At 40.5% G+C, this 19,732-nt stretch overlaps 1 protein-coding gene and 2 long non-coding RNA genes across 3 annotated transcripts in view; 1 reads left to right on the top strand and 2 right to left on the bottom strand.

Annotated features, from left to right (window-relative positions):
- Positions 1 to 434: 434 nt before the first annotated feature.
- Positions 435 to 18,309, bottom strand: LOC125482895. The gene is made up of 2 exons (XR_007261884.1): positions 18,040 to 18,309; positions 435 to 677 (listed from the first exon to the last, which is right to left on the bottom strand). It is a non-coding gene; the product is annotated as an uncharacterized LOC125482895 (long non-coding RNA).
- LOC125482894 lies at positions 10,085 to 18,026 on the bottom strand. The gene is made up of 2 exons (XR_007261883.1): positions 17,565 to 18,026; positions 10,085 to 13,106 (listed from the first exon to the last, which is right to left on the bottom strand). It is a non-coding gene; the product is annotated as an uncharacterized LOC125482894 (long non-coding RNA).
- A 435-nt stretch (positions 18,310 to 18,744) lies between the features above and the next one.
- Positions 18,745 to 19,732, top strand: part of lratd2a (LRAT domain containing 2a) — a 2,647-nt gene continuing 1,659 nt past the window's right edge. Inside the window, exon 1 of the mRNA XM_020514993.2 lies at positions 18,745 to 19,722. Within this exon, the coding sequence (XP_020370582.1) occupies positions 18,773 to 19,672 (900 nt within the window). The 5' untranslated portion in view covers positions 18,745 to 18,772 and the 3' untranslated portion in view covers positions 19,673 to 19,722. The remainder of the gene's footprint in view (positions 19,723 to 19,732) is intronic.

Below are 19,732 nucleotides of genomic sequence, written 5' to 3'. Positions count from 1 at the left end.
GTAAATATAAGAAAGTATCTTGTTGAACCACTCAAAATCCAAAACGGTGACATGTTTGATCCTGATGAGACATAAGCAGTAAAGTTCAGAAGAAATGAATGGTGTACATTCTTGCCACAACCATCCAGTACTCAAGAACAAGAACTTAAAAGCAAAAATATAAATATTTCATCCACAGGGTAATGTTTTGAGAAGGCAATTGAGACTAATAACAGAAGCAATTTTAGAAGGGACCTGCCAAGGCATTTGGCAAGAATATCAATAGAGACACAAACATAATGAACTGTACATTCCATTTTTGGACTCTGGAACCAGATAAGTAGACTGAAATGTGTTTTCCAAACCTTTGTATTTATATTCTTCTTTGTGAAAGTGTTTTTTTTTTATTTAGACAGTTAAGGTATCGAAACATTACAGTTAAGATTTCACCCTTGTTGAAATTCTTATTACTGAAAAATTTATTTATGTCGGGTTGGTTTCTCAACTTGATTCAACAGATTGGCTCCAGTACTTAACATATTTGGTGCAGCACTTTCAGTATCTCAGTTGAAGAAACTGGCATGACACTTCTCATTTAAAATATTCCTGCAGCTATTGATGAGAAACATGTGTCACTCCAACCAACACATCAACATTACTAACAGCTTTATCAGTTGGAACATATTGCAGAGTAACATCTGGAAATCAAAGAAAAACAATAACAAATTAGAGCGGTATTTGACTCAGCACTTTACACCCTTCTGGCTGCAACATTGAGTTCAATAACTTCAGATTATAAAGAGTTTCATTTTTTCAGACAGCAATTTATACTGGTATCATCTACACAACTCCTAGACCCATCTTTTGTTTCTTTATTACCCTATTACCTAAATTACCCATTGTTTTGTGTGATCCAAGGTGAGAGATTTTTAGTTTATTTTACAATTTGCGCGTTAACTAGCAGCTTGTAGATTTTGGTCTATGTGTTTATGAAGGGGCTGTTAGTTAAACTTGTTTGGTTTTAAAATCATGGCTGAAGAAAAAACTGTCTGTGTGAGGAAGCAGCTCCGGGAGTAACAATGGGAATTCATTTCAGGGAGAGTTTCATGACTAAAGAGAATAAACATTGCATTAGCTTGCTTTTGGTTTAAAAAATGCAAGAATTGATTAATTTTTGCTTAGGAGAAAAACCCACAGTTTGAAAAGCTTTTGGTTTTAGTTCACTGAAGACCTAGCTGAGATTAAGTGTAAGAATAGCTTCTCCTAGACAAACAACTCAGTTTAGACCAATTAAGAAATAGGTTACTTCTGTGAAAGAGTTTAATTTAAAATTTCCAGATCAGATATGTTTGGTTTATGTGAAGCTAAGAAAGTTTAAGTTCAATTGCTAGACTAATCAAGGAAAGGCTCTCAAGACCAACAACTGAAAGAAACAGTGGTGAAATGATAGAGAAGGGAGGTTTGTCTGATATTTCGATACAGGGGGTTCTGCTATAATGCATGTTTCTTCAATGCGAATTGATTTTAATGCAATTGAAGAATTTAGACTGCTACTTGTAGAATGCGAACTATCCTTACCAGTATTGGCTCTAACATAATTCCAGCCCCATTAGTTTAAATGGCGCAACTATTGCGCAATTTTCTTACAATGTAAGATCGCATGAGAATAGAACTATTGCGTTATATCAGAACCAACTGTACTGTAAAGTGATTGTGATAGAATAGATGGGATTTTATTATTTCCATGTGCTTTGAAATCTTTAACATTCTGTTATATGTAAATGGATTGGTTTGTCCTGTGTTACCTTTTTTTGCACAATAAAACTCCATTTTATTGTTAAAACCAAATCTTCAGCATTGTATGCTTGTGTTTCAGTCAAAGATCATCGCATTAAATTTTAAAAGTATGATCTATCAAGCTGGATTTCAGTCTGTGATCCAGTCATACATCAGTTGTGATCATAACATTTGCATCACAATCTTTCTTGTTATTTAATCACTCCTCTCCTCTACTCTCTCACAAAGCTTCACCTTTGTACTACTTCTCAATGCCAGCCTGCTTTTTCCCATTGTTCTGCACTTGCCAATAAACTGCTAAATCTCCGATTTCTTCCATTTCTGTCTGAAGATCATCGGTCTAAAACATTAAGACACTTTCTTTCTCAATCCACAGAGCGTTCTCAGAATTTTCTGATTTTAGTTTACAATTACATTAGGCTGAAATTCAGGATAGAGTAATTGTGGTTATCTTTCAATCAATAAAGGATTAACATGACGCATAAGTGTAACCCTTTACTGTGTAATTCTAATAGCAAATGAAGAATCCCTCTCTATTTGGGATGGAATAGCATAACATGAATGAAACATGTGGCGTGTTCTTGTCCACTATCGCACTGAAATCCCAAGGAAATTGATCATTGCAAAATGCAATAGAACGGCCAATAGTATGACACCAACATTATTTTCCACACCACCAGCACCAAGAAATACATCATTCATGGCTTGAATTGATTAATGACATATCAAACTAGTTGCTAGTAAGAAAATAATTATGCTAGCCTTTTTGGTCCATGACTTTCTAAAGAGCCAAAATCAAAGGGCTTACTTACAACAGAACTAATTACAATTACCCCATATTCACTTTGTTATAAAGCAATTTCTTTGTCAAAATTGAGTTAACTTTTCAACCGTTTCGTTACTACACTCTTTCCCTTGGGTGACATGGTGCGGGATGAACTAGAAAAACTAAAGATTGTTATTTTAATGAACATGGAGAACTTTAGTTTTTCCTAACACAAGATAACTCTTTTATGATTGCAGTAGACTATCCACCAAGAGAGTTATTGGTCAGTCTCCCCATAAGTCAGTGTGTGAATTGTGTTCTCAATGGAAAAACAAGTCACGTGTTGGTATAAATGACATAATGTAAATGGAAGGAGATGACGTATTGTAAATGGAAGGAGATGACCTAATGTAAATGGAAGAAGGAAATGTCTGAAATTGAAGCTGCATTTCCCCAGTGACAAGCAAGACAGTTATGTTCCAGCGAGTCAAGAAACATTTTGCCATATTTTGATTCATACAAAGTTCCTTTCCGAAAATATACAAGTGATATTGAGAGAAAACAAAGCTGCACATGAGGGCAAAACGTATATTGTGATATACATGTCATTGGGGATAGATTAACAAAATTTAGAACATATAGAACAATTAGTTGTCACACCATTGCTGTCATATCTAAACAGATATGTTTAATTTTACTTATTTATAAATAAAGAAGTCTCCCTTTTAAGACAGAGATTAGGGGATTTTCTTTCTCTCAGAGAGTCACCAAATTATGGAACTTTCTTTCCAAGAAGCCAATCGAAATTTGGTCTTTAAATTTGTTCAAGTCTCAGTTAGATACTGTACCTTTTTCATACACAAAGCAGTCAAGTGTCATGGAAAGGGAGGAGGGAATAGACATGAAAGTGGGGCTGAGACCACAACCACATTGATCATAATTTTATTGAATGGTGGAGCAGGCCCAAGGATCTAAAAAAACTACTCCTACTCCTATGTCCTATTTTAACATGCTTGCCATTCATTCTGATTTAATTGTTTGCGAAGTCACATAATTACGGTATTTATATTAAAAAGTGCTGAAGGGCATTGGGGCACAGTGGAAGTATCCCTACTTTTGAAGCAGGTGGCCTGGGTTCAAGTTCCAGCTGCTCCAGAAGTGTATTATAATATCTCTGAACAAGTTGATGAGAAGATATCCCAGAAAGTGCTGAAGGAGGTTGGAATATTAAACAAATGCATGGGTCCAGCAGAGCAAATTCATTCCACATCATGTGCAAATCTCATTTTCAAAAGAAAACTGATTGAGCAGAACTATTCATTTTTTGAAGAACTTGTGTATTGTTGAATATAGTGTGTGCTGTTGAAGCTTTTCTCTTGCACTCATCAGGACAGACACAAGAATAGCAAATTTCAAAGGAAGTATGAATTTATATTACATGAGAAACAGGGTGTTAATGAAGAATACATCAGGGAACAATTGCTCCAATGCTTTGGTCCAAATTCAAAAGGCATATTGACCCTCATTGGTTGGGGCCTGCTGTGGAGAATGGGCCAGGGAACAATGCAAAAAACAGAAGTTTGGAGGTCAAAGCTGAAATGCCTGAACAATTTTTTTTCCTGCAGACAGCTGGGCCGTGCATATAAACATTTGTAGCTTTTAGCAAGCCTTGTTGTAAATCTGGCCAATAATCTTGAATTGGTTATTCATGTGATTCTTGGTACAATCACGATTATTCAATAAGTGCTGTCCAATCACTGAATCTCATTTAATTTTTGACATTATATTCTGAGTTTTGCAAGCACAGACAGTGCAGGTAGTACTCTACACGTTGTAAACAGCCAAAGGGTCGTGTTGTTTTATATGATCCCGAGTCATTAGGACATATGGTCCATGGACCTGCTATTTTGCTGTCAGAATCAAGAATGAAGATAAAAGCACAAAAATACAGTTTTCTTATCAGCTGTAAATTCTCTAAAAAATACAAATTGTGCTGTCATTTCAGTCATTGCTATCACCCTTTAAGACAATTCAAATGGCACCAGAATCTTTTGCTGTGTTCAGAATTAATATTGGATTTTAGATTTCTCACCATACAACACCCAGAACAAAGAAGTGTTGAACACAGTCGTTGCTATATTTGACATGGGGCCAGACATTGAGAATTAAATGAGCGCTTTGTTTCGTGGAGCAGACCTCTTTAGGAAAAAGTTTGTGACATGCCAGGTGGTGCTAATCAGGCCTTAAGTGGGTAAGCTGGCATTCGTAATATTCCAGTTTAATAAAAATTCCGTTGGTGAGCATTGTGTAATTCAAAAAGAAAGAATGTGCTTACTGTAGTGCCACAGATGTATTAAAAAGGGATCTGTGTTAGCAAATAGATGCAAGTGCTAAAGTATGCAGTGAGGAACATGTAAATCAAACCATAAGGTTGAATATTGGTACTTGCAGATCTGACTCCGATAACTGAGGAAAATCAAGCAATAGAGAAAATCAAAATGGCTGCAGGGTTGGGAATCTCCTGCTGTGGTGTTTAAACCCACATTATACAGGTTTAACATAACTCTTTCACATTTCATTCTTAAATATAATGCTAAATGAGATCTGATCTTCGAATACCTTACAAATCTTTGCAGCTACCACAGCATTTAGCAATTATCTTATAGCGCCCTAAAACTGCAGGGAAAATGTTACAGAGATAGTAGGAACTGCCGATGCTGGAGAATCTGAGATAACAGAATATCAGAAATGGGTCTAGACCCGAAACGTCAGCTTTCCTGCTCCTCTGATGCTGCTTGGCCTGCTGTGTTCATCAAGCTCTACACTTTGTCACATCAGGGAAAATGTTATGACTGCATTACGAGCCACATTAACAAGAAGTCAGTTATAAGTATAAAAGTACTGTATAACAACTTTTTGTATCATGAGTCCTTTAATGTAGTTAAATATCTGAAAGCGTTCACAGGAATTTTATAAAGAAATAATTGATAAAATAATTAATTGTTAGGGAAGAAACCACAAGCTTGTTGAAAATATATGCTTAGGAACTACCTAAAAGGAAGAAAGAGAGAGATATAAAGAAATACAGGGAAAGGAAAATTCCAGTATTTTAGTTAACTAATGGTATTAATGCCAATGGTGCAATAATTAACACTGGTGATACTCAATATTACAAGCAGGTGGAGAAAGGATGAATCTGCTCTCCCCTTTTCAATCTCACTATTTGGCCACAACAAAGATATAAATTATTTTTAGTCTGAGACAATACCTCCCATCAATTAAAGTCCACTTAATTAATGACTATTGCAAAAGTAAGAAGTCAATACATTTTCTTGACTGAAAGTGCAATTTTATTATCTACTAACTCTGAGAAAAGAAATGAAGACATAACTTAAAGGATAGTGTCCAGTACAAAAAAGATGATGAGGAATACACAGTTTAAAGTTCATGGGGCATCCTTGAAGCATACATTTTTAACCTCCCATTTTTAGTTGGTGTCATGAATCATCAGCAATAGTGAATGTTTTATTACCATTATGACATCAAGAACCAGAATTGGAGAAGCTTAAATATCCTGAAGGGTCAGAGTGCTGAAGGAAAATTCAGAGAAATGGAGAGTAGAGGCAATTGAGGGATTTGAAAAGACTGAATAGAGCCATTTATTAACTGGGAGCAAATGCAGGTCAATGAGCACAGTTTTTTTTTATTTCTTCATTGGTATGTGTGTGTCACTGGCTGAGCCTAAATTTAATGCCCACCCCTAATCAGACTGGCTTGACAGGGCCATTTCAGAGGGCAGTTAAGAGTCAACCGCATTGCTGTGGATCCGGAATCACAAGTAAGCCAGACCGAGTAAAGATGGTAGATTGCCTTCCCTAAAGGACATTAGTGAATAAGAGGTTTTTGAAACAATGGTTACATCATTGCCATTAGGCTAGCTTTTAATCACAGATTTTCATTTATTCAAATTTCAACTTCTGCCATGGTGGGGTTCGAACCCATGCTCCCAAAGCACAAATTAATAAGTGAATGGAATGTGGTGCAAGTTCAGATAGGGGCAACAGATTTCTGGATTGTCTCCAGTCTACCTACAGTGGAAGATTCAAAGCTGGCCAGGATAGGCATTTTGAGCCGGGATCAGACCACCCAACTTAGGTTGCGATCTAGCTAGGGATTTGGCACTTTTATGGTTAAAATGAGCTAGGTGTGAAATTAAGGGGGCCTATTAAGAGAATAAAGCCATATAATTCCATAGTTTTGAACCAACAACAATAAACTTTATTGTGTCACTTTCAAGGGTAATACAGCCTACAGTACATGTAAAATTTATTTCCATGACTGTGTAATGACTCAGGTTCTGCCCACAATTCCAAGTCAGCATTAAGAAGTTGCCATGTTTCTTTTTTTACAATCACAGGGCAAGTAATAGGATGGAAAAATATGATCAGTTAAGCAAGGAGCTATTTCTAATCGCTTGGTGAACAATGACAGAGTGGCACCAGCAAGAGTTTGGCAAGCAAGTTGGCTCCATCTTCATCATCTTCCCAAAGGAATTATACACTGCATGTAGAACCTGAAAAGACAGGAAATGATATACTCCTCCTATCAAGAGTATAAACTGGCAACATTGTCTTGTAAGCTGTATCCATATCCATAACATGTCCTTGACAAGAACATAGATGGTGAAATTCTTCCTGTCTGTACACTTATTTAAAAGTGGCACAGAATTACAACAGAAAATCCTAGTTTGTGGTCACATTGACCTTTTTATTAAAACTATCAAAAATTAGGAACGTTGCCATCTTACAACAGCACATGATGCAGTTGCATCACAATTAACTCATTTGATTTCCCACACTTCACTACCCTGAGTATCTACCACCAGCTCCCCTGACATGAATTTAGAATCTGGGACAGTAATGCTAAGCACTTGCACTGTTAAGCTAAGGGCTGTGCAGTGGAATTCGAGTCCTGGGTCACTTAACTCCTGATCTAGCCACACCAAGGAAGCAACTGCCAAATGCACACTAGAGCACCTCTCTGTAAGGATTATAAGTGGTAAAATAAACTAAAATTAATGGGGGCAGAGGGGAATGGAGGGAGATGAACTGTCCATGGTGTCATTGGAGGTCAGCAACTGCACGGCTAAGTCTCTCCAACACAGGTATTTTAAAAATGCAGAGGTAAAGGCAATTAACATATAGTAAATTGAGAACATTTAATCAAGTAATGTACTTGTACTTCAATATAAAAATAACCTGTTCCCAAACATGTTACCTTTATTGCGAATGAATAGGTCCTGACCCAATGAACTTAAACTATAGATACAAATATCCCGATCAGATGCAGGAGTAAGCTATTTGACTCCTCCAGCAGGTGCTGGCATTTGATAAACTCATAGCAGATTTGATGAGGGTCTTTACTTTCCTGTCTATCCCCTATATTCTTTGACTCCCCTGTCAATCAATAAAACTTCTAAGTAAGCCTTAATAATTATAAATGAGCCTGCCTTCAAGCAGAGCAAACATGATGGGTAGAATGGCCTACTTCTGTTTCTATATCTTATGGTCCATTGGTCTTTGGTGAAGAGAATTCTGTTGACCAACAACTCTCTGAAAGAAAGAATTTTCCATCTCCATTTTAAATGGGAGATCAATTTCTTTTTTAAACTCAATCCTTTATTTCTATGCTCTCCAACAAGAGGAAACTTGCTCTCAATCATGTCCTTGCATAGTTAAAAAGTACAGCATGAAACCAAGACAAAACTTGTCTCTAAGCCAGGAAGCATGATTGATAAGCCAAAATTGGTAGCAGATCTTATTAAGTCAATTGACTAGAATGGAATTCAGCTTCATGAATGGACTATCAATCTTATTGCATAGAGGTCCAATAGTTTTAGAATGAATTCCTGTCAGCAACAGTGTTTCCTTCTGACCTTGAACAGAGCTAGTGATCTCTACAGCATGGCTGTCCCCTTTCCTGACCTCAGTTTGAATCTGGCATCAAGGTATGGGAATTTCTCCAGGCATATGGCAGTAGTGATGTCAGCAAGCAGGATAATGCCACCAAACACATTGAAACACAGTGATAATGTAGAAGCTAAAATATCACGAACAAACTTTTAAAAATAATCTAAAATGGGAATCTTTTGATTAGAGAAAGTTGGCAATAGATATAAAATGGTTCCTTCAGTCCCATTGAGGTTGTTCAGCAGTAATTATGAACTAGTTCACCATTAAAAATTCTACAGGGTGGAACTTTTTCAAGGATTTTTACGGCAAGGTTAATAGAGAAACAGTGAAACCTATTGTCAGTTTAATGATTTCCAAGAGGTTACAGTACATGGGGACTTAAAGAATGCACCCTCTGGAGAAGTACAATCATTGACAGCAACTTCTGTACTTCCACATCTGCACATGTATGATCTCTGGACACTGCTGTCAGGCTCAGACGAGTCATAATGATGAATGCATAGAATTTGACGTGCACTACAGCCATCAAATCTGAATCAGTATTTTATGGCATATTGAGAGGGCTTCCACAAAGCATTTTGTATGTTCAAATCACTAAGAGAGTTAGGAGGATGTTCTACCTATCAGTCTATCATCCTCGTGTTTCTCTTGTTTTTTTTTATTCTTCCTCTCTCTATCCTACCTTTCATATTCCTTTCCAACTCTATCATTGAAGGAGAGATATGACAGGTCAAAATGAGGGGGTACATAGTGCACTTCCAATGTAATGCGGTTGGTCAATGGCCCATCTGACCAACAATGCTACCTTTCTCAGTTCACAATTACCATTACTGTCATGATGAATCAGAACCCCGAAATGTTACAAAGATTTTGTCTTAAACTTTTAATGAGAAATGTCCCTTTTATTTTAAAAAAAGGGCTGCTACAGACAAAGAAAAAAATGATGCAAATTTAGTCACAGTCTGGCAAAGTCTTGTTTGGGACCCACAGAATATTGCACCTGACGAGGTGTCAGAGAAACTTCACACCAAGGGAGAGATGGAACAGGAGGAGATAGGAGGCTGTTTGTCTCCCCCTCTCTCAGCAGAAAACCATCTCTTATACATGATTTTTTTATGTTTTGCCCTACCTGGAATACAGTAAAAGAAAGGGTTAAAAACTCACTACAATCCTGGTTTGTATACGCTGATGGCAGGACTGTTAGTGGACAAAGATGTGCTAGTGAACAGAGCTTTATGTGTACCAGACTGGGTTTGACCACCAGGTGCTGTGAAGGTCAGCGTTGAAGAACCACACACTAATCACTGTCGCACTGTAGGTAAAAGGACTCTCTCACTTTCAGTGCTGGATGCCAGTTAGTCAGCAGGCCAATCAGAAGAAAACAGGACGAGAAGGATTCATTCATTCTGAGTGTTGCTGGCTAACCACAGTCAGAAGGAAAAAAGGTCAAAAAATTTCAACTAACTGCAAAGTCAAGTATTCTGAAATTGAATGTTCAACCATCAACTTTTTACTATCAATTCTTCAAGAACCGCATAGATAAATGGATCCACACATTGTTTAACTTGTATTGTTTTTAGACTCACTTTATATTTCTATTTTGTGTGTACATGTGTTGTGTTATTATTTCTTTTGCATTTGTTAACTAATACATTCTTTTGGTGTCACTCTTTTGTGAACTCAATAAAACTTAATTAAATTGGCTCCTTTTAAACCCTAAATTCATTTGGTCTGGCAGAAAGGCATCCACAAGGGAGGGATCGTTTTCAAGTATGCTTGTTGTGACCGAGGGCGAGGGTGAATAGACAGGAATCAGTTTATCCCTCCTCAGCTGGAGCATATGGTGTCTCATCCAGAATAATAAGAAATTGGGGAATCTTGCCTGGGGTCGAGATGTTACAAGTGCTCTGTACATTATCCCCGACCCTTCACCCTGAGAATCATTGCACAAAATCTCCACTGGTCAGTGCCATATCCAACACAAAGGCTGTGGTTGTCCTTAATTATCCCTCCTCTATTCATCACATCTCAAACTTAAAATGTCGTGGAGAGGCTAGAAAAATGCTTTGTTTTTTAAAGGTGTTTGACCATCAGTGATATTGCTTTTGGAGTTAATGGTAAGTCAGAAGGTGACAGGTTTTAAGTTCCAGTGCAGGACTTCAACATAGAATCCAGACTGAAATTGCAGTATCGTACTGAGAGAGGCAGCGTTGTTAGTACAGTATCTTTCAGATAAGAAATCAAATACAAGGCTTCCTCTGACTGTTCAAAGTGCATAAATGGGTTCGTTGAGTGCAGAGGCCCAAGCAAACAGGTTAAAGTTACTGCCAGTGCCAAGGCAGAAGAGTGAGAGATAGTATCAAGAATATGGTCAAGTTGCTGGGCAATGATAAAGATGACTGACCAGCAATAAGCAGAGATGATGATTCCATGCATCATATGCCACTTTGATGTTTTTAGGCCTGAATGGTAAGTACAGCAGCAACTGTAATATTGTGATCTTTAAATGAACAGTGAGCCTTGACAAAAACAATATGCCAAACAGCACAGCAAAAAAAAAAACAGGGGAAGTTACGTGTAATGCAATGGAGTATTTCTCACAATGTCCAATATACCACAAATGAAGCCCTTTAGTTATTCCTCAGTATTCTAATTTTACTTTGGTCGAAGTTATTTTGGTTTATCATTGATAACATGTCGTATATTTTTTATAAAAAGCTTTGACAGGTTTCTGTGACTCAAGTTTGAGCAGGCATATTACCTAGGGAAATGCAGAAAACAGTGCAAATTGAATGATCACTGAAGCACTCTGGGTTAATTAACAACTGTACCTGGAGATAATAATTGAATGTCTGCACATTTACTGGCTCAACAGCTTCTCCAAGCAAGTTTCACCTAACAATGTCATCAACCCTCTTTCAATAAAAGTGCTCATACAAACGAACTATTAATATAGCTGACAAATAACCAATTTTAAAAGGGTGCTTTCTTGCCATTTATTTTCACTTTCCAGCCACACCATGGCCCTCCTGGTGTAATTGCATAATGGAAACAGCTTTTTGTATTAAAGCTTTGAACTCTTTAGGTCCACAGGTGTAATACAATTTTATACTTGGTCTTAAGACACTGGAGCAGCAATACAGATGATTCTTTAAAACTCATCTGACTTTCCTGTCCTCAAACTTCTTTGACACCCAAATATATCTAGTTGCTTTGTTAAGCTTCTACCTATGTACATCAATATCTGGCTCTTATCAATACTGTTCAGAATTTTTTAACTCTTCCAAAAAAATCATTGCAAAAACTCACTTTTCCAGAAAGCAAGCCTCAACATTCTTAATATTTATTTACATCTTAACCCTCAGGATCTGAGCCTAGCTGGACTTTTAGCTTTGCAGTACCGTGATTTTGAAATTCATCAATGTAAAACTGCTGTTAATCCACTACAGTTCCTAACTCTGATTGGAGGTAGTCTTGGAGATACCATGCCTATCCTACCTCTCACCCTTCACCTAGCTTCAATCCAACTAGTCTCTGCTCTTCTCTCACCCAAGCCATCTTTATCCAATACACTCTTTCTGACCCCATTCTCTGGTCTCCTCTCCAAAGTCCTCATTCCTGACACCTGACTGTGATTCTCTACCTCTGAAGCCAGACACACATTCTTCCCCCTCTAGTTGTAATCTCCTATCTTTATTCCTGCTGACAGCTTTCAAATCCAGCCATTCTCTCCTCCTTTAAACTGAAAGTAAAGCTTTTTCGAAAGTGTCCCTTGAAAACTCCCAGTTCAGGTACAGCATGGAGCTAGATACAGGGAAAAATTTACTCTACTTTTGAACTAAAATTAAATGGAAAGTAAAGCTTTCTCGACACCTTTGCCATCAAATACACCCTGGGCAGGTACAGCACAGAGTTGGATATAAAACCCCTTCTCCTCTTTAAAGCTGAATTTGAAGTTCTCTCTACTGTTTTGAATTGGAAGTAAACCATTAAAATAAAAGTAAAGCTGCCTTGATATCATCATCAAGCACTTTCAGGACAGGGGCAGCACAAGGTTAGATACAGAGTAAAGCTCTTTCTACTCTTTTAAACCCAGTCCTTCTCCGTGCTTTCTCTCCTAAATCTGCTCCTTCCTCAGAATTCCAGCTGTCTGCCATTAGCCTGCTCTACTTTCAGTCCTCTCCAAGCAGGGATTACTCTCTTACAGTGCCTGGTCATTTTTGGCAGAGAGGGGAGATAGGGCAGGGGTTGTGATATCAGTCATATCACCAGGTTAGAGTGATAACCACTGACAACAATGAGCAGAGGGAAGAAATGTTCCTGTAGGCTTCCTGTAGATTCCTGTAGGCTTCCTGAAAGACTCCCAGACAATCTGAGGGGCAAGGCAGCCTTATAGCCCACTGTAATGTCTCCCCAGATCCTGCAACAGCCTCATAGATCATCTGAAAGGAGAGACATAGTATTCGTTGTCTTCATGTCTTTGGGAGGGAGGAAAATAAAATGATGGTGAATTCTTTAAATGGCCACTTCAGGGACCGTTTCAGTCTTCTCAAAGGTGGCAGGTGAATTAGCAGTCACAGTGGATTCAGCAGCTGGAGAAAGAGAAGCAATGCATTCATACTGAGCTTTACAAACTTTAGGAATTGTTACGGCTATAATCAGGTACTTTAGTTGTGTTATCAGTGTTGCTATATGTATCTAAATTGAGCACAGGATCCCAGATAGTCTGTTTTCCTGTGATCTTGCTAAATAATGAACAGGGCACTGGGAATAGCAGCCCTACTTTTCTTCAAAGTTATGGAATAGCATCTTTTATGTCCTCCTGAGACCCTCATCATAAAGACAACACTTTTGACCACGCAGTGCCACATTAGTGCCGCACCTGGTCGGGTTTCAGCCTTTATGTCCTCAAGTGTGTGGAATGGGACTTGAGCTCATAATTTTCCATTGTTCCTGTGGAGATGTTCTTAAAGGAACGCAGGCTCAGAATGGAGCCCCTTATGAACAATCATGGTAGAAGGGAGATGGCAATACATCCAACCACCTTATAACCTAGCACACAGTGAAAGAACTGATTCACCCTATAAGGGTGCTCAGAGTAAAGCAATGCTCTGGTGTATGTATAGAACATACCCTACCAATTTTACAGCTTTACTCCTTTTTTTTTAAACCCATCACAATCTTTCTTTTTCAATGACTTTCTAGATTCGTAATCACAATCATTGCTTGCCACATCAGCTTCTCATTTTCATTCAGGGCAATTTTATTTAAAAGAGCGTCCCCAGTCTCCTCCACCAACACAATCCTGTGAAATATCTGTGCTCTTTTCATTCAAATCTCTTGCACATTCTCAATTATAACTGTTCCACCTTTGGTGGTTATATCTTCTGTCACTGGGCCTAAAGCTCTGGAATTCCTTTGTACACCACTCTTGCTCATTTTCCTCCTTTAAGATATTCTTTAAAACTTACCTATTTAACAAAGTTTTTGTTGTTATCTGGCCTAATTAATTCAGGTGGTCCAGTGCCACCGTTTCTTTTACAAAGATTTTGTGAAATATGTTGGAATGTTTCATTACGTTAAAGGCACTAAATAAATACACAATTCTCCACTTTGCATTATGACACACATACCCTCATTTGGAAAAAATCACCAAACCAGTGCTTCCCAAACTTTTTAACTTGGTGACACCAATGCAAGTTTTGAAAATTGTCACAAGCCGTCAGTGAGAATTGAGAGGTGAGAGGGGCTGGTAAGAATGTGAACCTGTCTGTTAATACAGTTCTAACTTGTGCAGAGCCCCATGATGGCTATTGCTACCCTCAGAGCTCGTGACACCAAACTTTCAGCTCTGGACCACACTTGGGGTCTCAACCACTATTCTGGGAAACCCGACAGCTAGCACAGTTGGCTGGACAGCTGGTTTACAATGCAAAGTGATGCCAACAATTCCCACACCAGCTAAGGTCACCATGAAGGTCCTGCTTTCATGACCTCACCCCAGCACTGAGGCGTGGTGACCCGCAGGTAAAACTTGTCATCAGTTATCTTTCTCTAATGAGAGAGCAGCCCTATCGTCCTTTGGGACTGTGGTGGCCACTATTGCATAACACTGAGAGGCTGCTAATACTTTAGCCATAAGTGATCATAGATACACCCCAGGCATTCTCATTCCATGCCACAATTAAGTGGATATCCAAGATACTTCAGAAAAAAATGTAGAAATAAAATTAAAATGTTACGAAGAATCACAGACATTTGCTGATTCTTTTGGAATATTTGTTATTGAAACCCCTTCCTCCCTTCAAGGCCGTAACAAAAGTTTTATCATAAAGCATGCAAGCACTGAATAGTTTCAACCTCACAATTAATGACAGCAGAAAAAAGTAAAACATCACAGAACAATGCTGGTATGTGTTTCATTCAACAAATGGAATGTGTTTCTGAAAAGGTAGCTAGTTGTCTGACATGTCTCAGTATTCGCATTCTTACCTCGAGTTTGAAAGTCACAAGAATATAATCCAAACTGATACTCCCTCAGTTTTGCACTGCTAATTAGGGCAATCTTTTGGATAAAAAGTTTCTTTTAGATGAAAACTTAAATTGAGCTTCTGCACATCCTCTCAGATGGACATAAATGACCCATAGCACTATACAGGATTTCTCCTTGTCCAACATTTAACCCTAAACTAACTCCACTGAAACTGATTATCTGGTTATTTATCTCCTGGTTGTTTTTCTGCATTACACCAGTGGATACATTTCAAAGTCACTTCAATGGCAGTGCAGCACTTTGGGCCATGGTCAGGACATGAAAGATATCATACAAATGCAAAATATATTTTTTTAATATTCAAATGGGCAGACAATCTAAAGCCAAATGTACAATTGAGCACAGTTTATGTTGGAATTCTTCAAACTGTCCCAATTGGGTCTTCTTGTAGACACTGATAGTTTTAAGACCAATTCTGAAATATGTTGTCAGTTTCCCTCTGTTAAAATTCTATTGAATTGTGTTAAAATTCTATTGAATTCTATCACAAAAGATTAAGCAGTGCTGATATTTCTTTTTGTTTTGCTTGTGGATCCTGCTTTGTCCAGAATTGTTTTTGATCATATATTACACCAGCATTTTTGTTAGACTCTGAGAATTGAATAAAACATCAAAATAAAAAGGATTCAATGCATTTCTTTGGCATCTGAAGCTTCTTTAATAAAATGTAATTTAAATAACTTGTCTGACAAACAGGAAGTACAGAATGGAAATTCTGATCATTTTAAATGTTCAGATCAGCTCAGCTCTGTTGCGTCTGAGCACTGAGCACCTAATTTAACTTTACAATGCAGGGTGTCACTTTGGGAGTGCAGTGTTGTGGAAGGCCCTGGCCCTTGGACAAGATACTAAACTGAGGTCCCGTTTTTCCAGATTACACAAAAAAGATCGTATTTCAAAGATTCCTCGTCCAGACACTATCACCAAAGCTGCTCATTGCTATCGGAAGATCTAGATGTGTGCAAGATGCTGTTTTAATTTTCTGCCTAGCAAGAATCAGGGCAGAGGGCCATCTTTTGGATTACATTGGGAGGCTAAGCTTCCATTACAAAGGACACTGGTGAGACTACATCTGGACTATCGTGCACTGTATTTGTCACCTTAAAGATGCAAATTTAGAGAAGATTGACTACATTATACCAGAATGAGCAAGCGGTCTTATAATGAAATATTGGACAAGCTAGGTAAGTATCAGTTGGACTTTAGAACAGTAAGCAATAATTTCATTGAAACATATTAGACCCTGACCAGTCTTGAAGAGTTGGATGTGGAGACGATATTTCCTCGAATCTCGAATTATTATGATTATTGTGGGTCATCCTACGGCACATGGACTGCAGCGGTTCAAGGTAACAGCTCACCACCACCTTCTCAAGGACAACTAGGGTCAAGCAACAAACACTGGCCAGCCCATGTCCCACAAGAGAATCAAAAAACATGAGGAGCTGGCCATTAAAAACTCAATCAAGTTAGTGAGACCCGATTTCCCATGCACAAAGCCATGTTGACTATCCCTAATCAGTCCTTGCCTTTCCAAATACATGTCTCTCAGGATTTCTGATTTTCTGATGAAGGGTCTAGGCCCGAAACGTCAGCCTTCCTGCTCCTATGATGCTGCTTGGCCTGCTGTGTTCATCCAGCTCTACACCTTGTTACCTCAGGATTCCCTCCAACTTGTCCGCCACTGATGTCAGGCCCACCAGTCTATAGTTCCCTGGCTTTTCCTTACTACCTTTCATACATAGAACATAGATCAGTACAGATGAGGTGCATTTCGTTTTTGCACAGAGTCATGAGCTTTTGGAAGTCTCCTCCAAAGAAGAGAAGTAGAGATTTTGATTTTAAGGCAGAGGTAGACAGTTTCTTGTTAAGCAACTTGTGAAAGATTATCGGGGTCAGGATTGTGGATTTGAGGTTACAATCAGAATAGCCTGATCTTACTGAATGACAAGGCAGATTAGTGGGGCCAAATGACTACTCCTGCAACTTGTTTGTATATTCTCGCGTTAAAAACAACAAAATGCTTGGTTTGATTTCTACATTGGACATAAAATAACTCCCTGTACTATTTCTCTCTAGTGCCCTGGCCAAGATCTGTCCCTTTCCCAACACCTAGATGTTATCTGGCAGCCTTTGGCATTGCTGTTTCCACGCCTGAAGTGGCTGTGCGTGCAGATCAAAAAGTCTGTTAACCACTTTGGAAGGTTGTGGTAGGCGCTACGTGAATGCAAGACCTTTCAAAATAATTTGTTGTAGGCCTTTGGGAGTATTGATTTGTACGTTCTCCTGAATTTTGGGAGAGAAGCGGCCCACAGTCACACGTCAGTCTTACTTCAAGTGAGACACTGCATAACCTTTGAACCATATGTGGAATGTGAACTCAATACACCCAGGTCTTTCGTAACGCACAAACGTCTTTGTCCTCGGCTAGTACCGGAGGGTTTGCGATTTCTCTCTCCCTCTCTCCCCACCCCGCGCCCAGATATAGTTCCCGAACCTGATCAAACTGCTCTCATTCCAACTCCAACATGACTTGGCCGGATCTTCCTCTCAGCGTTAATGCCGTCCAAAAAATGATAAAGAGCAGACACCCTTTTGCAGACACGCAGCAGGTCTGTCACTATCCGAGAGCAGAAATGAACTGACACAAGCAGTTTCATTTCTCAGGTGCCGAGCGACCGCTGCCGATTTACAAACACCCTCCCCCCAATTCGGCTTTGCAAACCTTCGCTCTGTGCGTGCACATAAAGCACAGTGGCGTTCCTAGCCTCGCCGTCCTCTGTCGGAATTTTTGCAGGAAAGTAGTTTTTCAAAGTGGCAGAGCCCGAGAGACTGGCCGAGATATAGAGAGAGTGAGAGTGTGTGTGTGTGTGTGTGTACGCGACCAGACAGTGGATGGGGGCGGCACTCCAGAAGCTTTTGGCTGCTCCCCAGAGTTGGCAGATCCTTTGCGTTTCCGCCAGCTCACTTACCTTGACGTTTCCGAGACAGAGAGGGAGGGAGAGAGTGAGTGAGGGAGAGGGAGACCGAGTATCGGTGTGAATGAGTCACATTCTCACGCCAGCCCGCAGCAGCGGCTCCGCTCTTCAGCTGAAATCCTTCAGGCAGTGGCTGAGCCAGTCTCCAGGAGAGGGAGAGACTGTGGGAGACAAGGGGCGGGGAAAGATCCCTCCTATCTCTCTCTCTCTCACACACACATACACGCTCTCCTTTTGGTACCTGTTTGCAGTTTGGACGGACTACAACACCTGAGGCAAGGGAGGCAGCCAGGCAGGAGGAGACTCTACAAACCCAAACTCTTTTCAAATCTAAAAACCCACAAAACAACTGTACTCCAGAGCCGAGGAGGGGGAGCTATCTGACTACTGATCGACTCCAACTTTTTATTTTACTTCCCCATCGCCCCCAACCTACCTACCTCTCTGCTTATTTGCCATCGCTGCTGCCCTGGACCCTCAGAGCCGATGGAGGCCGGTGTGGAAGACCCTTTAGCCGGGAGGATTTGAGCGTGGGTTTGTTCGTGCTTTTTTTTTACAGGTGGAGATTATTTTTGTTATTTTTCCCCAACCTCCGCCTTTTTCGTCTCAGTGGTTGCCGGGGTTGGTTTATTTACAGTCCTGCGAACTTGTGTGTGTGTGTGTTTGTGTGATCTTTTAAAAAAAAGATTAAAAATACACAAGGGAAGGAGGTGGAGGTCGAAGTTGAATGGGGAACCAGGTGGAGAGACTGACCCATCTGAGTTACGCCGAGGTACCTACGGCGGAACCGGCCGGGACGGAGCCCGGGCCCCGCATCGGGGTCTCCTACATCTTTTCAGTGGATGAAGACGACGATTTGGCGGACGAGCCGGTGGCCGGAGAGACGGGCTCGGGTAGGGGTCCAGCCGCCGGCGGCGAGAGGGAGTGTGACCGGAATAAAGAGGAGGAGGACGGCGGGGACACGTACGACCTCCTCAACGAGGTGGAGTGCTCCGTCTACTACCGGGACCAGTGCATCTACGAGAAGAGGAGGAGAGCAGGCCGCTCGGCCAAAGGAGACGGCCAGGAGCTGCTGACCCCTCAGCCGGCCGAGATCCTGCTGGGAAGGTGCCAGCCCGGAGATCTGGTGGAGTTCGTGGCGGCGGGTCAGTGCCCTCATTGGGCCGTCTATGTAGGCGACTTCCAGGTGGTGCACCTGCACCAGGCGGAGATCCGCAACGACTTCCTGACGGATGCTAGCCAGGGCCGGAGGGGCCGCCTGGTCAGCCAGCGGTACCGCTTTAAGGCGCTGCCGGCCGACGCCGTGGTCCGAGCCGCCCTGCAGCAGGTCGGCGTGCGGGGGGCTCAGCTCCGCTGGAGTAGCTCCGAGTGTTTCGCTGCCTGGTGCCGCTGCGGCCGCCGAGAGTTCAAGGTTGGCGGAGAGCTGCGCATCGGCAAGCAGCCGTACCGCTTACAGCTTCACCTGTCCGAGCACAGCAGCCACACGCTCGAGTTCCAGAGTCTACATGACCTGATCCTGGAGAAACGCCGCAATGACCAGATCGGCAAAGTGGCTTTGATCCGGGAGCTGGCCGCCCATCTGCACGGCGACGAGCAGCAGAGGACTGACCACCGACACCCCTGCTGAGGGGATCAAGTACCAACCTGGGACTGACCCCACCATCCCAATACTGAGAGGGTTAAACCT

Source organism: Rhincodon typus, chromosome 4 (assembly GCF_021869965.1).
Source record: "Rhincodon typus isolate 14 chromosome 4, sRhiTyp1.1, whole genome shotgun sequence".
Classification (NCBI taxonomy): domain Eukaryota; kingdom Metazoa; phylum Chordata; class Chondrichthyes; order Orectolobiformes; family Rhincodontidae; genus Rhincodon; species Rhincodon typus.
Note: the sequence above shows the minus strand (reverse complement) of the source record. Positions and strands in the feature narration are given on the sequence as shown.